Raw genomic sequence first — 20,000 nt, forward strand, 5'->3', positions numbered from 1 at the left:
TGAGGAGGAAACATGCGCAACCAGGGCGACATGTCCCCTCAGAGACACCAGAGAGGACTGAATGATCCACTGAATGATCCACACATTCTGCGTCTCCATCCTGATACAGCGCCGCTGGGGCGGATGGATGGAGCGCTTTTTTTGGCACATCAGTGCAGAGCAGGTCGGGTTTGAATGGGTTTAACATCAGCGTTGTTTCTGAATTAGAACCGGATCCGTTGGGGGTTCGGTCTTAAACGTGGACTTTGAGGACTTTGTGGTTGCGGACTTGTGAGAGATGAGACAGCAGCAGAGCTTCACACACAGTCACCTGAACCTGCACGTCTCCTCCTGACGCCACACTCCAAACGCGCTTGGCACATCAGCCACGTCCCATCAAGGCTTTCTGGGCCGTCTTCTTCCAGCTGACTTCAGTCGCTTTCTTTCTGGGCAGACACAGACGGACTGTAGCTCATCCTGTGCAGGCTGTACGAAATATTTATCTCCGGCAATGAAACACCGAAACGCAGCCAGAGGCCTTCCCGCCTCCTTTACCTTCCAGCAGTGGTGCAGCTGGTTATTGATGGGATAGGAGATGTTGTGGCGGTGCAGCGGGGATGCTCCGTTTGTAGGGCATCGAAAAAACCCGCTTCAGATTCACATCACTGACGCGTTCTCCAACACTAAACAACCCTTTGTATCCATGTCTGATGCGGGATTGAGGCTCCATCTCAGCGGGTCTGATCGATCAGATATCAGGGCTGGTTAAGGATACCACGCACACACACACACACACACATACACGCACACACGCACACACGCACACACGCACGCGCGCAGAGCTTTGCAGACATGAAGCTGCTACAGTGCAACTGCTGGGTCACTAAGTCAGAGGAAGAAAGGGCTCGGACAGCACAGTGCGCAATGCAACAGCATCATCTCTGCTGACAATGTGCAACTGAAGCTCCAATTACAGATTTCTTCTTTTTTGGTTATTTCTGTAACATTAATGGGAGTGTCCACTGTTGATCAGTTTATTTCTTCTCCCTGGGTTGTCATGTTTTAAAGACACTGACCTTTAAATTCATATCACTCACTAATTATTCATTCAGAAAAATGTCATTCACTTTGCATACGAGACTCAGATTGAACCAGAACACGTTCTCATAAAGCGAACACAAAACTCATATGAATACATGAGCAGGCTACTGGGTTCAGACAGATGTTATGTTCCATAGAATGCAGCGGGTCAGCTGCTCTGTGAAGTGGACCCGCTTCACTCAGCTGACAGTAAACAGGCCTCTTCCATGCAGGTCAGTGTCTGTGAAGACTTGCTGATCAGCAGTCCTGTTCAAGGTAATGCAGCTTCTCTTATCAACTTATAACCACTAAGATAACAGCTTGTTACCTAAAATAACAGCTTGTTACCTACGATAACAGCTTGTTACCTAAGATAACAGCTTGTTACCTAAGATAACAGCTCGTTACCTAAGATAACAGCTTGTTACCTAAAATAACAGCTTGTTACCTAAGATAACAGCTTGTTACCTAAAATAACAGCTTGTTACCTAAAATAACAGCTTGTTACCTAAAATAACAGCTTGTTACCTAAAATAACAGCTTGTTACCTAAGATAACAGCTTGTTACCTAAGATAACAGCTTGTTACCTAAGATAACAGCTCGTTACCTAAAATAACAGCTTGTTACCTAAAATAACAGCTTGTTACCTAAGATAACAGCTTGTTACCTAAAATAACAGCTTGTTACCTAAAATAACAGCTTGTTACCTAAAATAACAGCTTGTTACCTAAGACAACAGCTTGTTACCTAAGACAACAGCTTGTTACCTAAGATAACAGCTTGTTACCTAAAATAACAGCTTGTTACCTAAGATAACAGCTTGTTACCTAAGATAACAGCTTGTTACCTAAAATAACAGCTTGTTACCTAAGATAACAGCTTGTTACCTAAAATAACAGCTTGTTACCTAAGATAACAGCTTGTTACCTAAAATAACAGCTTGTTACCTAAGATAACAGCTTGTTACCTAAGATAACAGCTTGTTACCTAAGATAACAGCTTGTTACCTAAAATAACAGCTTGTTACCTAAAATAACAGCTTGTTACCTAAGATAACAGCTTGTTACCTAAAATAACAGCTTGTTACCTAAGATAACAGCTTGTTACCTAAGATAACAGCTTGTTACCTAAAATAACAGCTTGTTACCTAAGATAACAGCTTGTTACCTAAGATAACAGCTTGTTACCTAAGATAACAGCTCGTTACCTAAGATAACAGCTTGTTACCTAAGATAACAGCTTGTTACCTAAAATAACAGCTTGTTACCTAAGATAACAGCTTGTTACCTAAGATAACAGCTTGTTACCTAAGATAACAGCTTGTTACCTAAGATAACAGCTCGTTACCTAAGATAACAGCTTGTTACCTAAGATAACAGCTTGTTACCTAAAATAACAGCTTGTTACCTAAAATAACAGCTTGTTACCTAAGATAACAGCTCGTTACCTAAGATAACAGCTTGTTACCTAAGATAACAGCTTGTTACCTAAGATAACAGCTTGTTACCTAAAATAACAGCTTGTTACCTAAAATAACAGCTTGTTACCTAAGATAACAGCTTGTTACCTAAGATAACAGCTCGTTACCTAAAATAACAGCTCGTTACCTAAAATAACAGCTTGTTACCTAAAATAACAGCTTGTTACCTAAGATAACAGCTTGTTACCTAAGATAACAGCTCGTTACCTAAAATAACAGCTCGTTACCTAAGATAACAGCTTGTTACCTAAGATAACAGCTTGTTACCTAAGATAACAGCTCGTTACCTAAGATAACAGCTTGTTACCTAAGATAACAGCTTGTTACCTAAAATAACAGCTTGTTACCTAAGATAACAGCTCGTTACCTAAGATAACAGCTTGTTACCTAAAATAACAGCTTGTTACCTAAGATAACAGCTTGTTACCTAAGATAACAGCTTGTTACCTAAAATAACAGCTTGTTACCTAAGATAACAGCTCGTTACCAAAGATAACAGCTCGTTACCAAAGATAACAGCTCGTTACCAAAGATAACAGCTCGTTACCAAAGATAACAGCTCGTTACCTAAGATAACAGCTCGTTACCTAAAATAACAGCTCGTTACCTAAGATAACAGCTCGTTACCTAAGATAACAGCTTGTTACCTAAAATAACAGCTCGTTACCTAAAATAACAGCTTGTTACCTAAGATAACAGCTCGTTACCTAAAATAACAGCTCGTTACCTAAGATAACAGCTCGTTACCTAAAATAACAGCTCGTTACCTAAGATAACAGCTTCTTTGACATAACTTACGTACGTGACGTCAGTTCAGTAAGAAAGAACAAAAGTGATGTAAAATAAGTCAGTGTTGACTCACGGGAACACACGGACTCACGTTACAGACACGGGACACAAACAGATTCTCCTGCTGGAGAACCTGTTTGTCCTGTCCTGTTATCCTGTCCGGTCCAACCACCCTGACCTCTGACCTCCATGGACTACGTCTCTCTGTACACTACTTCACCTGCTTAGAGGAAACCCCACATATACATTCAGTAGATGAATGAGAACAACCAGCAGCAGCTGTATGATAAGATAAACAAGATGTGTATGTTGTCCATAGACGTGTTTCATGGGGAAACAGACCGCGAGTACATGTCAGCGCTGTTAAAGGTGTGACGTAAATCACAGAGAGTCAGATAGATCATTGTGGTGTTGATCTTAGTAACAGCATTGTTAACACATCAGAGGTTGGCAGCCTTGGTTGGCCAGTATAACTCCTGATTATACTTTTATTCCTGATGAAACAGAGCTGATGCTAACTTTACCTCCATGAACAGTGTTTACAGGAAGTATGAGCTCACCAGGGAAACAGCAGCAGAACATTAATACTTCTGACTCAGAGGCTACAGAACGTCTTCAACAAGGCTTGAAAACATAATCATGTCCCACGTTCAACGAGCAGTGAATAACTGGATGTTCTTGTAGTCGGTGGTTGAACAGAGCAGTCGGGCACAACCCCCCCCCCCCCCTCTTTCTGCACAGCTCTAGTTTGAGGGAAACACTTGATCCATCAAAGGACTTATAGGAGCAGTTCAGACAACAATGAAGAGTTATCATCTCAGAGATGAAACAGCATGTCAGCAAACGGTTAACCAGCATCCAGCTGGGGACAGTGTAACGTCAGCATTCCAACACAACATTCAGTCGTCTTGCTGTGTTTTGGTCGCCACCGCCTCCTGAAGGACACGACTGGGCGGCAGAATCCCACGTTGAGTTCACAAGCGCCGCACAAACTCTGTCTGTCAGAGGTGTACACAGTGATTATCAGATGCTATCATTATGTTACTGAAGACAGCGGCCTCCTCCTGCTGGGAAATGCGGTGAGAACCAAAATGCCAAAACAATGAGCTGAAAGATGATAAAATGCTCCGTAGAGCTGAGTCAGTAATAATATGTGGGTTTGTCATGTGACCCATTGACAATATAGAAGTATTGATTTGTGCCGCTCTCAGTGTGGGCACGTCGTCGCAACAAGTTCGAACTCCCAACGAGTCAAACGGACGCTTTAGCGTCTGAACTCAGGCTGCTCTCATCCAGCAGCCGGAGAACACCGACCAGAGAGTGATTCCACATGAACCAGGAAGCACAGAGGCCGCTGAAGCACTCATCATACAGCCTCCTCTAGCAGGGCTGTTCATCTGAGCCGTTGGCTTCTTCTTCTCCCATCGATAAAAGGAGCACTGGAGACACCGGGAGGGATTCATTCCACTGTTTGTTTTCCATACATCATGGTTACCCTCCCCCTCATCACATCCCAGTGAGACGGACATGCAGATAACGTGGCTGCATAGACAGAGTGTAACAATAGGACGAAGCATCGTGGCTCTGGCAAGGCAGCTCCAGGCTCCAAGAGCTCAGCGTCACTCTGATGACGGTGAACGCAGACCGTTCGGCTTCAGGTGTGTGTGTGTGTGTGTGTGTGTGTGTGTGTGTGTGTGTGTGTGTGTGTGTGTGTGTGTGTGTGTGTGAGAGTGTGTGTGTGGTCCTGCTTCCACTCGAACACTGCAGTGGAATATCCCTTTTGTTTTATGGCGGCGGTGAGACTCCATCTTTCCGCCCATCTTTCCGCATCACGTCATGTTGGGGAAAGTCATGAAAGACGATCCATTGGTTTCGTGTACACGGACACGAGTTTTCTGATGTTCTTTGTTTCGCTCTGGATGATGATATTGCCGATAGAATGTCAGTGAGGAGCTTTGTTCGCGGTGGACGCACAGATGAGATGCATCCACGTGACTAAACAGCAGTCAGGGCAAGTTAAATACTTCATTCTATCCAAAAGGTTTGGTGGACGAGTTCAACAAACGGGACTTTCAACCAGCAGACTGAAGGTTGACACCACGTTGTTTCCCTTCATGATCCAGTCTCTGAGGAGCGGCAGCGGATTGTGCAGACAGTGGCTTCCTATGTGTCCTATGTGTCCTCGCCTGTCTTCCTCCTTCTGTCCTTTCTCTGGTGACTGTTGGTTCAATCAGCTGCACCTTTGGGTGGCGCCTTCAGAGGCTCCAGAGGAATGACCGTGTTGGGGCAGAGAGGGAACAGCTCTCCTCAGTGCAGCACACGGTTGTGGTTTTCTTAACTTTGTGTGTCGTGCTTTTGTTTTTTGCCTCTGGGGAACATTCAGAGGTCGAGAGAGTGTTTCTGCTTCTTCCTTCTGAAAATGTTTTGGCTCGTTTCGCGTCGTGTTTCTCCTGAAATGGAGCCGAGTTTTTGAGGCCATAACACAAGGGGGAAATCATGGGGGGGTCTTCTACACAATACAAAATAAAAGCCCCGGTTCAGCAGCTAAGCCTCTGCAGTGTTAGTAGCAGAGACATTAACATACAGCCTTGAGTGATGTGCTGATACCAGGGCTTCAGTATCGCAGGCGGCAACATTCGGTTCTGCAGAGTGAAGCCGATGCTTCATGTGTTAAAGCTGCATTCTCTCTAGTGTCCACCAGGGGGCGACTCCTCTGGTTGTATAGAAGTCTATGAGAAAATGACTCTACTTCTCTCTTGATTTATTCCCTCAGTAAACATTGTAAACATGAGTTTATGTCTCAATCTCTAGTTTCAAGTCTTCTTCAATACAGCATGATGTTCATTTAGTACATTATGGTCCATTTAGAGTCACACAGACCATAAAGCAGGGGATGCTTTAGGGCGGGGCTACACGCTGATTGACAGGTCTCTACGTCACTCCTCCTCAGTCCATATATGGTCACTTCCTGTTCACTGGTTGTGGGAAAAAACAAGATGGTGATGGCCGTAATCCAAGATTGGGAGTAAAGTCTCTGAACTCGAGGCTCTAAGCCACATGTGTCAAACTCAAGGCCCGCGGGCCGAATCCGGCCCGCCACGTCATTTTATGTGGCCCGCAAATCCGCCAGCAAAAATAAAAAATAAAAATGTTTTGTTTTTTTAAATAATTAAAAGTTAGACTTGACAATAAAAGTATCCCCATGGTCGAAATTATGAGATAGAAAGTTGAAATTATGAGATAGCATGTTGTCTGTGTACCGACATTAAAACTATCACAACAGGTGGACAGGAGAGGCAACAGCCCGAAAAGAGGTTTTCCAACGATTGAAAAAGATCGACAAATAATCCCAAAATGTCCACGAAGAGAAAAATTGATGCAGAGGGAAGAAAATGTAATGAAAGATGGGAAAGCGAATGCATGTTTGTGCTTCAAGGAGAAAAACAGGTCTGTCTTCTGTGTTATGAGGCGTGTCGGTGATGAAGGATACAATTCACGTCGGCATTTTGACACCAAACACGGAGCTAAATTTAGCCTCCAAGAAAAAATAAAACTGTCCAAGAATTAAAAGGCAGACTGCAATCACAGCAGAATCTATTTACACAGCTACAGCCCAGTGCATGCTGAAGGTATGTGAGCAGAGCTCCGACCAGATACAGACTTTTACAAATGTCAGTTTGTGAAGAAACACCATCGCAGACCGAGTTCATGAACTAGCAGCAATCTAACAACACAGCAGCTAAGAGACGAGCAGGTACTTGTGTTTTTAATGAACTGTTGATGAAAGCACAGACAACACGGATACATCATCTATCCATGTTCATCAGACCTGACTCTCAGTGAGCAGCTCTTGGATGTAGCTGCCATGCACAGGACGACACAAATAGCTTTGAACAAAGTTAATGTCATAACTTGTGTTTGATATTTGTCTTTGTTATTTTCTTTAATAGTTTGATCTTTGATAGCGTAATGTGGGTTCATTAACCCTCAATTAAAATGAGTTATGTTATAATAACAGAAATGTGTTTAAATATCATTTTTCATTTATATAACTGCATGTACAATATGTTTACACTTGAATAAACAATCAAATGCAGAGAGAGTTGTTTAACAATATGTTCGGGAGAAGTTAGTTTTACAGTCTTACAGTTACAACCGGCCCTTTGAGGGCGAGCGTGATGCTGATGTGGCCCAGAGTGAAAATGAGCTTGACCCCCCTGCTCTAAGCCGTCAGTCCTCTCAACAAAGAGGTGACGTGATGACTGCGTCCACGTCTTGGACCCGGTCTGTGGGTTTATTCATGAAATAGCCGGTAATGGTTGTTGTGCAGAGGGAGAACTACTGCACTCAGTCATTCAGCCCTTTTGCGAGGCACTGCAGCCTCCGTAGTTCAGAGCGAGGGCTGCGAGCTGCCACGGCCTTCTCATCCTTCATAATGTCCATTTAATATCCAATGAAGAAAATCAACTTTGATTATCGTTTGATTGCAGAGGAAAACATGAGGATGATGAGCAATAAGGGCTGTGAGAAATCCAATGTGATATAATGATGTGATGATATAATGATAGAATGATATGATGATATAATGATATAATGATGTGATAAATGATATAATGATGTAATGATATGATGATATGATGATGTGATTAATGATATAATGATATGATGATATAATGATAGAATGATATGATGATATAATGATATAATGATGTGATAAATGATATAATGATGTAATGATATGATGATAGAATGATATGATGATATAATGATATAATGATGTGATAAATGATATAATGATGTAATGATATGATGATATAATGATGTGATAAATGATATAATGATGTAATGATATGATGATATAATGATGTGATAAATGATATAATGATATAATGATATAATGATATGATGATATAATGATGTGATAAATGATATAATGATATGATGATATGATGATGTGATTAATGATATAATGATATAATAAATGATATAATGATATGATAAATGATATCATGATATAATGATATGATGATGTGATAAATGATATAATGATATGATGATGTGATGATGAGATAAATGATAAATGATATCATGATATAATGATATGATGATGTGATGATGAGATAAATGATAAATGATATAATGATATAATGATATGATGATGTGATAAATGATAAATGATATAATGATATGATGATGTGATGATGAGATAAATGATAAATGATAAATGATATAATGATATAATGATATGATGATGTGATAAATGATAAATGATATAATGATATGATGATGTGATGATGAGATAAATGATAAATGATAAATGATATAATGATATAATGATATGATGATGTGATGATGAGATAAATGATAAATGATATAATGATATGATGATGAGATAAATGATAAATGATATCATGATATAATGATATGATGATGTGATGATGTGATGATGAGATAAATGATAAATGATAAATGATATCATGATATAATGATATGATGATGTGATGATGAGATAAATGATAAATGATATAATGATATGATGATGTGATGATGTGATAAATGATATAATGATATGATGATGTGATGATGAGATAAATGATAAATGATAAATGATATGATGATGTGATGATGTGGTATGATGGTCTTCTAGAGAGACATGTTATAACTGCACAGTGCCCAGAGTTTAATATCTTACACATTAGATACTAAACTACTTGTGCTGATTATACAAACTGAATATGAAGTATATGTTTATGAGCTTTAGAGGTTCTGGTCGGCACTTTTATCTTCCTGCTCCCAGTCTTCATGCTAAGCTAAGCTAACAGGTGCTTGGCTGTAGCCTCATATGCAATGGACACATATGAGAGTGGTGTCAATATTCTCATCTAACTTCCAGCTAGAAAGCCAATAAGTGTATTTCACGTCACTGTTGCTTTAAGACTTCTCTTTAAATGCAACATCTTAAGTTATGCAGCATATTTCCTGTATGAATCGGTTGCCTCCTGTGGTGCACATTTTCATATCAGCTGCTGGCTGGCTGACAACAACGACGTCCGTCAGTGAAAAGCACCAAATGCCAAAGCCCATTGAATTATTGATCACTTTGAAATGCTTTTCTTTTTCTTTCACACACACTTTCTACTGTGTGTGTGTGTGTGTGTGTGTGTGTGTGTGTGAGAGAGAGAGAGAGAGAGCGAGAGCGTGTGTATATACACACGCTCTCGCTCTCTCTCTCACACACACACAGTTTTTACAGTGTGTGTGTAACATATTGAATGAACATTCACTCGTTCACTACATCCCCTGTGTAGCTCATTTAGTCTTGAATGGTGCCCAGGGCCTCGCTGCATGTGCTGTGAGAGTGATTCATGAGAAGAGTGATGATGTCACTGCTGGACATGAACAATTAATTATCAGGGAATGGATGTTAGCATGCTGGACAGCGGGAGAAGCTGGTGTGAGGAGAGTTCTGAGCTGATCTTTGTTTCGGGTCTCCGCTCTTCTTATTGATCCTCATTTAAAAGGATTACTGTGTGTGTGTGTGTGTGTGTGTGTGTGTGTGTGTGTGTGTGTGTGTGTGTGTGTGTGTGTGTGTGTGTGGGCAGCCTGTTCTCATACAGCGTTAGCAGCTATATGAAAGTAAATGCTGTAATCTGTAGATGTCCCACGATACCTCTCACCGTGTGAACCGTGGGAACGGAGAAGTCATCGTTGGTCTATTTGTTAATAACCGGTCACATGACTTTAACTCACACCAGGTGAACGTAACTCAGTATTTCACCATCTTTCCAAAACTCACGAGCAGTTCTGTTGCCTCAACCGAACTAAAGCAGTTTGGAAGTTTGTTTTGAACAGACTGTGTTCATGTCATGAGCAGAAACTGACACGTGTTGCTGTACCTTCGTGGGAAAACGCACGAAGAATGAGGAGTATTTCTCTGTACGATATCAGACGAGCTGTTGTATGATGCGTAGGTGTTGAGCACACAGACAGACAGATGGAGATGACATGAAACATGCTGTGGATTCTTTCAAGAATCAAACTCATTCTCTCATCTGGTCAGTGTGTCTGCGTGTTGACAGGTGTATCAGAAAACATGGACACACAGACGCTTCCATCCAGAGCCACTTACAATTCACATTCTATCACATTCATGCACCGGCGGCACCACTACGGGAGACATTTTGGGCTGAAGGACACATCGACATGCGACGAGCGGAGCCGGTTGAGAATTATCTGCAACACGTTCTGGAGGTTGATGCTCTCACTGCCCCGGAACGACTCAAGACGATGATCTCAGCGCGCAGGCGCTTTCTCTGAGTATTGACCTGCTTTTGTTTCACTTAGTTTGACGTTATTCAGTGTTTCTCATCATCACTGAACATGAAGGGGAACCTCAGCATCAGTTTATCGTGGCAGACAAACGCATCACAGGCTTCTGTGTCCAGTGATGAGTTGATGAATTCATTGACTGCCAGAAAGATTATGAGATGAATAAAAGTTTGTGGTCATTCTAGAGGCCACTGTTTGTTTTTTTCCTCATTTTTCACCAGGTTGGTCTAATCTCAATCCTCCTCTGTTCTCTCTAAAGGTTCAGCATCCTCTTTAACCGTCGCCTCCCAGTACCGGTTCGGACGTCGACATGGGTCGCTGGGACCCCTCCTCCCTCCGGTCCCCTGCCCTGAGGCTAGCAGTCCTCACGGCGATTCTCCTCCTGGAGCTCCACCCCTCGTTGGCCGGCGCTCCCCCTGAGCAGAGCTTGGGTAGCTCCGTCTCCGCCGTGTCCACCAATAAAACCGAATGCAGCAAGCCTGAGGCCTGCGCAAGGGGGATCGTCCTGCCCATTTGGGAGCCCCAAAACCCGTCGTTCGGGGACAAAGTGGCCCGGGCGACGGTTTACTTCGTGGCTCTGGTCTACATGTTCCTGGGCGTGTCGATCATCTCGGACCGTTTCATGGCATCGATAGAGGTCATCACGTCGCAGGAAAAGGAGATCACCATCAAGAAACCCAACGGGGAAACCACCACCACCACCGTCCGGATCTGGAACGAGACCGTCTCCAACCTCACCCTCATGGCTCTGGGCTCTTCGGCCCCCGAGATCCTGCTGTCGGTCATCGAGGTCATAGGTCACGGCTTCCACGCCGGCACGCTGGGCCCCGCCACCATCGTGGGCTCCGCGGCCTTCAACATGTTCGTCATCATCGGCCTCTGCGTGTACGTCGTGCCGGATGGCGAGACGAGGAAGGTCAAGCACCTCCGCGTCTTCTTCGTCACGGCCACCTGGAGCATCTTCGCCTACATCTGGCTCTACCTCATCCTGTCCGTGATCTCGCCCGGCGTCGTGCAGGTGTGGGAGGGGCTGCTCACCTTCTTCTTCTTCCCCATCTGTGTGCTGTTCGCCTGGGTGGCCGACCGCCGCCTGCTGTTCTACAAGTACGTGTACAAGCGCTACCGCACCGGCAAGCAGCGCGGCATGATCATCGAGACCGAGGGAGACCGCCCGCTTCCTTCCAAGGTATGCTCAGAGGAAATACTACTACTACTACTAGTACTACTACTACTACTAGTACTTTACTTCAGTATTACTGCTACAGCGCTGGAGTATTTATAGGATTAAATATCCACACAATGATAAAAGCTTCCTACAACACTGATCTGCATCTTTACACCGTGGGTATATTATATGTTTGGTGTGTCTGTCAGCAACAATAACATTGTTCATCAAACCAGTTGCTGAGATGTGGGAATGCAGTAAGATCTGTAACGACATCAGGCCTTCCAAAGGTCTGCTGTGCTACGAGGGATAATTATCCTCGTTACCGGTTTACTCACTTTCAGCTTCACCTAAGCAGCAGATAAGATGCTCTCTGAGTGAGTTCATGAGAGACGTGTGTCCGAACCAATTCCCTGCTTTACTGACCGGACGTCTATCAGTGAAGAATATCACTGCAAACACACGCGGATAGTTCTTAAGTACTTCTCTTTTTAATTTCCTGTTGTGTGATCACTATCTGCTGCTTTGTGTGATGTCCTCTGCATCTAATTACATTTCCCGTATTGTGGCGTACGGTACAGTCACGTGGAGTCTCTTCTGGTGAGACCGTTCCTCTCATTTAATGATGAAGAGCCAGTGCTCCGTCAGCACGAAGAGCTCTTCCATCTCAACGTCTGGTTCAAAGAAATCACTGACTCCCTGAGGGGACGGATAATCATTTAGAAGTTTTAAATTGCCATCGTGCTTGGAGAGATAAACGACATTTCGTCAACACAACTGTAAAAGGGCTTTGACTGAATACGAGAAGAAGCCCTTCACTGTGCGAGGAGCAGATGGCTGCCATGGTGTTGATCGAATCAAAGCTCCTTCTGCTATCTGCTTGTAGTCACACGTACGTTTATTTCCAGGCTGGTTTCATCACCATGCGTAGCAATACCTACGAACAAGCTTCATGTTTGTTTCAGCTGTTTGTTCCCCGCGTGAGACGAGAAGTCAGCGTTGATGTTTCTGTCGTGTGACTGGTGTTCTTCAGTGACGGCATTTCTGTTGTTATTTTAACCCAAACGAGGATCTTTTCCTAAATCTAACGAAGTGGTTTTGTTGCCTGAACCTACCAGCTGAAATTGTCACGTGTTGCTGGACTTCGTAGGAAAACCAACGAGAAATGAGGAGTAACATCTGGTGGGATGTCCTACAAACCGTTGTACGAGGATAAGTTGTTCCTGTAAACAAGCAGAGAACTTGTGATATGACACCTAAACATAAACTCTGTCTTACCTTTGGTTGCATGGCTGTCTACACACAGCTCTCACTAAACCTCCATCATGGCACCAGAAATGGTTTAATCTTGAGATTTGAAGCCAAATCAATGGCACCGATTACAATTCTCTCTTTTCCGTTCCAAGGTGGACATCGAGATGGACGGGAAGATGCTGAACTCTCACGGCGTTGACTTCCTGGACGGTCCGCTGGGTCTAGATATCGATGAGAAGGATCTGGATGAGGAGGAGACCCGGAGAGACATGGCCAAGATCCTGAAGGAGCTCAAGCAGAAACACCCCGACAAGGAGGTGAGTCGCCCTCAGGCAGAGAGCACAACCACCGCCTCCTGTCTGGGTTTCTCTTCTCCTCAGCGTCGTGTTCTTCTGTCGGAAATTAACCGACAAAAATAAGCAGCAACAGATGAAGCACCTTTCCGTTCGCTTCCATTACCGCGGTGATTACAGTGATGAATGCAGCTGAGGTATCATCACAACCTCTCAAATGAATCTGATAATGATACAGAGCAGGCATTAAATCCACACGCAGATCAAAGATAAACACAGTTAAACTCCACTCAGTTCATAGTCCCTTCAAAGTATGATGAACATATAGATAATGTGTCTTTGTTTCATTGAGGAATCTTCTTTCCTCATCGTCTCTTTTTTCTCCGACCACTGTGTCTGTTTGCAGACCTCTTTAAAATATCAAACATGGCGTTCCACTCATCGCCCCTCCTGTTGTCGGCAAAAGGTTTAACAATTAAAGGCACAATGGAAGCTGCAGATATCAAGACAAGCAGCTGAAACACTAATCCGTCTTATGCGCATGAGAAGCTGCTGAAATAGCTTTTTACGCTTCTGCCCTCGTCTCTCTTTGGAGTAACAATGAGGCTGATGAACCTGTCGTCAAAAACAAACGTTTCCCTCGGTCATGTTTTCACAACTCTGATCTGTGTGTTCACGAACAGAACATCAAACAGCAGCACGCACACTCACCGCTTTCACTTTGTTCACTTTTAAAATGGCCGTCACAAACGGTCCAGTGGTCGTCAACACGTTTAACAGATGACGAAGATTGTGTTTCTGATGTTGGATTCACCGACATGACACAGCATTACGTATTTATCCAGACCAGCTTCATGAATCTCTGATTCAGCCGGACAAGCTCAATGTTCACCAACGTTCTCTTAAACAAGTCAAGACATTCTTCCCACAGTACCAGATACGACGGTCTGGGCTCCAGTCTGGATTTGAATGGCTCAATGTTTTAGAACAGCCGCCGTGTTGAAGACCTTTCCTCCTGTTTTCATGTGCTTTCTTCTTGTTTCCTCTGACCAGGTGGAACAACTCATTGAGCTCGCCAACTACCAAGTCCTGAGCCAGCAGCAGAAGAGCCGCGCCTTCTACCGCTGCCAGGCCACCCGGCTGATGACGGGCGCCGGCAACATCCTGAAGAAACATGCCGCCGATCAGGCGCGAAAGGCCGTCAGCATGCACGAGGTTCGCTCTGATGTCGGCGACAACGACCCCGTCTCCAAGATCTTCTTTGAGCCCTGCTCTTACCAGTGCCTCGAGAACTGCGGCACGGTGGCGGTGAACGTGATGCGACGCGGCGGCGACTTGGGCAAAACGATTTCTGTGGACTACCGGACGGAAGACGGCACGGCCAACGCCGGCTCGGACTACGAGTTCACAGAGGGCATGGTGGTCTTCAAGGCCGGTGAGACAGTGAAGGAGATCCGCGTGGGGATCATCGACGACGACATCTTTGAAGAGGACGAGAACTTCCTGATCCACCTCACCAACGTGAAAGTGCTGACGCCCGAAGGCGAGGAGCCCGAGGACGCAGAGGCGGCCAATCACGTGGACTCGATGGCGTGTCTCGGCTTACCCGCCACGGCGACCGTCACCATCTTTGACGACGACCACGCCGGTATCTTTACGTTTGAGGAGCCCGTTTACCACGTGAGCGAGAGTGTCGGCACCATGGAGGTGAAGGTGCTGAGAACGTCGGGGGCTCGCGGCGTGGTCACGCTGCCGTACAAGACGGTGGAGGGGACGGCGCAAGGCAGCGGGGAGGACTTCGAGGACGTCCACGGCATCCTGGAATTTCAGAACGACGAGATCTTGTGAGTGACTCATAATTTTTCACGCTATGTGTCGGTGTGATAATGCTGCTGATGTGAGAAAGTGGAGGTGTGAGTGTGATGTGGTGGTCACGATGAGCGGCGAGGCGGACTGCTAATCGGGGACCAGACCAACAATCCCCCCCCTCTTTATTTTGAACTTGTCTCCACTTTCTACTCATTCGTTCTCTTCTTTCATCCTCGTCTGTCTGTTTGAGTTCTTTCTGCTGTGGATTCTGCTGTGCTGCTGCTTTAGTCTCTGTGGGTTTGATTCAGTTGCACTCTGTGCTGTTGTGCAGTCACAACAATGAGTGAAGCTTGTGAGCCGACGGAGCCAAGAAGTTGGGTTCTTTGTTGGACGGCTGATGGTTTGAATGTCGGGACGTGGAAATAATTGAATGAGAAGTGTTGAAGTTTACTTAAGTGAGGCACTTGAGGGAAACCTTAGAGGGGCCGGCTGCTGCAAGCGGTAAAAGACTTCAGTCAGCAGCCGGGGTTCAGGGCAGTGCTAAGAAGGAGCTATCTCTTCTCAACTTAATTTGGATACACAAAGGCTTTTAAAAAGAAGCGCCTGCTGCCCTTTGAGATGACTTCAGACTGAGAACATCCCAGAGCAACCACTCAGGCAGCCAGCTGGAGGCTTTCATTTCGTGTGAAAAGAAGTTGACGTTTAATTTAAGGATCCCTGCCGTGAGACGCCGCGGCCACAGTTCAGAGCTCTCCTCCGCTGAGACGCAGTGGACTCATTATCTGACGGTGACTCGCGGTGAGGTCCGTGATCGCTGTTTGACCGCATCCCGGGAGGCCGTTGACCACAGCGGGGATTTAGAAGGTGGCGATACTCGTCATCCTGACCTACTCGCAGCTGAGGGAGTTAGATCCAGCTGTCAGCCAGATGTTTGCACGCTGCTGACATCTGCACTCTTTTTAACAGTAGACATCAAGCTACAGCTTTAATGAATATCTTATTGTGATTATTTTGACTTATAAATCTTATAACATTGATTATGTGTGATTTTTACGAGGATCTGTACCGAACAAAGAGGTTCTTTTTAAGTCCGTGTAGGTCAGGACGTCTCTGCAGCAACATGTTTCACTGAATATTATATTTTGGAACACATTTCGCCTTTAATAAATATTACGCCTCTTGCAATTTGAAAATTGCATTTGGGCATATTGCGATTTTTATCAAATTAATTGTGCAAATCTACATCAAGCTCGGAGTCTCATCATGTTGCTCACAGGCTCTGTTGTAATTGCATTTTAATAGTTGTTTATTACAAACAGATGATGTGTGACGATGAAGAGTCTTTGCCGTTTAGACTACTGGGAGATTTGTAACTCAGTCCAGATACTGGTGGTGCTGGCTGATGAGGCTGATGAAGCTGATGAAGCTGATGAGGCTGATGAAGCTGATGAAGCTGATGAGGCTGATGAAGCTGATGAGCTGATGAAGCTGATGAGGCTGATGAGGCTGATGAAGCTAATGAAGCTGATGAGGCTGATGAAGCTGATGAAGCTGATGAAGCTGATGAGCTGATGAAGCTGATGAGGCTGATGAGGCTGATGAGGTTGATGAAGCTGATGAGGCTGATGAGGCTGATGAAGCTAATGAAGCTGATGAGGCTGATGAAGCTGATGAGGTTGATGAAGCTGATGAGCTGATGAAGCTGATGAGGCTGATGAGGCTGATAGAGCTGATGAAGCTGATGAGGCTGATGAGGCTGATGAAGCTGATGAAGCTGATGAGGCTGATGAGGCCGATGAAGCCGATGAGGCTGATGAAGCTGATGAAGCTGCAGAGACTGGGCAGAGATGGGGAGTTTGAGGGACCCGTGTAACACTGATCATGATTGACAGCCACAAACAATGACAACAAGGAAATTAAGAAATAAACTACAGACCGTAAACGTGCAATGGACTGAAGTTATGCTTGAGCTTCGTTTGTAAATGTGCAAAATGTGTTCTACTTATTGCTTCATGTTGTCAATATCAACATATTTCTGTTGCTCATAGTCATCTTTACACTAGAGAGACATCGTCTTTGTGACTGCTGCTGATTTCAATCCTGTGTTTTTATTGACCAACGTCAGATGGATGCGTGTGTTGAAGTTGCTGTTTTGACACATGCACACAGGTATGTGCACACTGAACAATGCCAGGTGAAACACTCAACGTGGTGCAATGATTGTTTTCTGTTCGACCGCTGGGGAAGGTGGGCTGATGGCCTCTCTGTCTCATACTGCAGGGTGGGCGTGTTCTCCATGTCGACTCAAATGACTGTTTGCAGTAGAGACTTCTCGCCGGGGCCTCGTCCTGTCTGTGCATGTAGCTTTAGTCAGAATACAATCAGCTCCACAGCTTCAGCAGTGGGGGTGCTTTACTGGCTGGGCCTCTTGCTAGTTTATGTAGTTATCAGCAGGCTTTGACCGTTTGGATCATTCATTATCACAGAATATTGGCTCAATAAATATCTTCTGGAGGGATGATTGTCATTGTCTTCTTGGGAGGCTTGAGGTTAAGAACTGCTGCTGCTGTGGGCCTGTGGCTGGTTGAGATACTCTGTGATATGGGACAATATTCAAAATGAACTCGACCTGCCAGTTGGTCCAGACATGCAGCGGGGAGGAGATGTAGAGCTCCGTCTGTGTTTAGCTGGCAGCCATCAGTTGTTGGTTGCAGTAGTTTGCCTTGGAAACCCAAAGTTTGCTTACAGCGCTCGTTTGGAAATGTTGGGATTGTTTGTGAGGACGGAGGGTTGTAATGACATGAAACAAAGTGTGCTGTCGCCATGAATGAGTGGGAGAGATGCTGTCCTAGTAACAGTGAAACTTTCTCAGCCTGCTTCTGTTTTTGGTCCGATTTGAAGCAGATGTCTGGAGGGCTGGCTCGTTCAGCCTTTGGCCGACTGCATAGTTTCCATAGCTTGTTGCTCTTACAGCCACGACTAAGTGGGTTTTAATAACACTTTGTCCAAATCAAATGATGGACTGTCCTTCCGGCTATCGTGGTAGCTCACTGTCTGTGTGCGCGTGTGCGTGTGTGTGTGTGTGTGTGTGTGTGTGCGTGAGTGTGTGAGTGTGTGTGTGCGTGTGTGTGTGTGTGTGTGCGTGAGTGTGTGAGTGTGTGTGTGCGTGTGTGCGTGTGTGTGCGTGTGTGCGTGAGTGTGTGTGTGCGTGTGTTTCCTCGGGGAAAGACCCAGAGGTGGAGCAGAATGAATGCAAACTATTGCACTCGTCTCTGAAGTGGAACATGTAGGAAGAGGCCATTTTGTAACCAGAAAATCACAAGTTTGACTCCCACACAGTGTCCTTCAACAGTCGCCAGGGAATAATGTTGGCTTTAGTATCTCTGCAAACCACAGATACATTGAATGTTCAAGTATTTTCTGCATCATCATGATAGTGATTACTTAGTCCACTCTGGTGGGAGTGGGGATGGATGGGTGGGTCAAACCAACACAGGACTTTCACCCAGGAGATGGCTGTTCATGTTCGGTATGAAACTTAAAGTAAATGTTGATGCTTTTTACGTAACATCAGAAAGTCGGTGGATTATGTATTTACTTTAGTTAATTATGTTAAGATTCATTGTTACATTCTGTTGTTAGGTTACATTGTTACAATATGTTACGTTGTTACGTTACGTTGTTACGTTACGTTGTTACGTTACGTAGTTACGTTACGATGTTACGTTACGATGTTACGTTACGATGTTACGTTACGATGTTACGTTACGATGTTACGTTACGATGTTACGTTACGGTGTTACGTTACATTGGTACATTACATTGTTGCGCTACGGTGTTACGTTACATTGGTACATTACATTGTTACGCTACGGTGTTACGTTACATTGTTACGTTACATTGTTACATTGCGTTGTTACGTTACGGTGTTACGTTACATTGTTACATTACAGTGTTACAGTGTTACGTTATATTGTTACGTTACATTGTTACATTACATTGTTACATTACATTGTTACGTTACATTACATTGTTACATTACGGTGTTACAGTGTTACGGTACATTGTTACATTACATTGTTACGTTACAGCGTTACATTACATTGTTACATTACGGTGTTACAGTGTTACGTTACATTGTTACGTTACATTGTTACGTTACATTGTTATATTACGGTGTTACGTTACATTGTTACATTACGGTGTTACGTTACATTGTTACATTACGGTGTTACATTACGGTGTTACATTACGGTGTTACATTACGGTGTTACCTTGTTACCGTGCCTAAACCGGACCAATTGTTTACAACGTTAATCACGTGGTATTGTGCGTTCCTGCAAGCGTGATACAAGCTGATATGAAACATAGTTTTTGTCCAGAAAAATACAATAAAACTTAATCTCAATATGATCTTTAATCCTTAAAAACGGTTGCTGTTACATTAATAGTACAGTAGCCTAATAAGTGATATCAAAAGGCAATGGTGGTATTTTTTTTCAAACACTAACATATTGCTGCTGACTGTATCTAAAGCTGAAGCTAGTTGTGGGATAAAAGGCACATCTGATATGTAAAATGACACATATTGTTTCCAGGCTTGAGATGTACACAGTAGGTAGAAAGCAGGAGCGTGCTGGACTGTGCGTTGTCTTTTCTCACATTTTAATGTCATGCACGTTGAAAATAGCTGCTGCAGAAATTGAGGCCGTGAACGTGGTGGTTCTATTGACAGAAACTGCCAGCTCAGCAAACAACTGTACAACAGTTAGTAAAGAACATTCACTAAACGAACTGCCACACGTCACAGTATTCACAGCC

The 20,000-nt window shown here is 44.1% G+C and overlaps 1 protein-coding gene across 2 annotated transcripts in view; it reads left to right on the forward strand.

Annotated features, from left to right (window-relative positions):
* slc8a1b (solute carrier family 8 member 1b) overlaps window positions 1-20,000 on the forward strand; it is a 41,516-nt gene that overhangs the window by 841 nt on the left and 20,675 nt on the right. For both annotated transcript variants that reach the window (XM_079280056.1, XM_079280057.1), the window contains exons 2-4: window positions 10,918-11,844; window positions 13,230-13,394; window positions 14,424-15,214. In XM_079280056.1, the coding sequence (XP_079136182.1) occupies window positions 10,969-11,844; window positions 13,230-13,394; window positions 14,424-15,214 (1,832 nt within the window). In that variant the 5' untranslated portion in view covers window positions 10,918-10,968. The remainder of the gene's footprint in view (window positions 1-10,917; window positions 11,845-13,229; window positions 13,395-14,423; window positions 15,215-20,000) is intronic.

Source organism: Melanostigma gelatinosum (assembly GCF_949748355.1).
Source record: "Melanostigma gelatinosum genome assembly, chromosome: 12".
Taxonomy (NCBI): Eukaryota; Metazoa; Chordata; class Actinopteri; order Perciformes; family Zoarcidae; genus Melanostigma; species Melanostigma gelatinosum.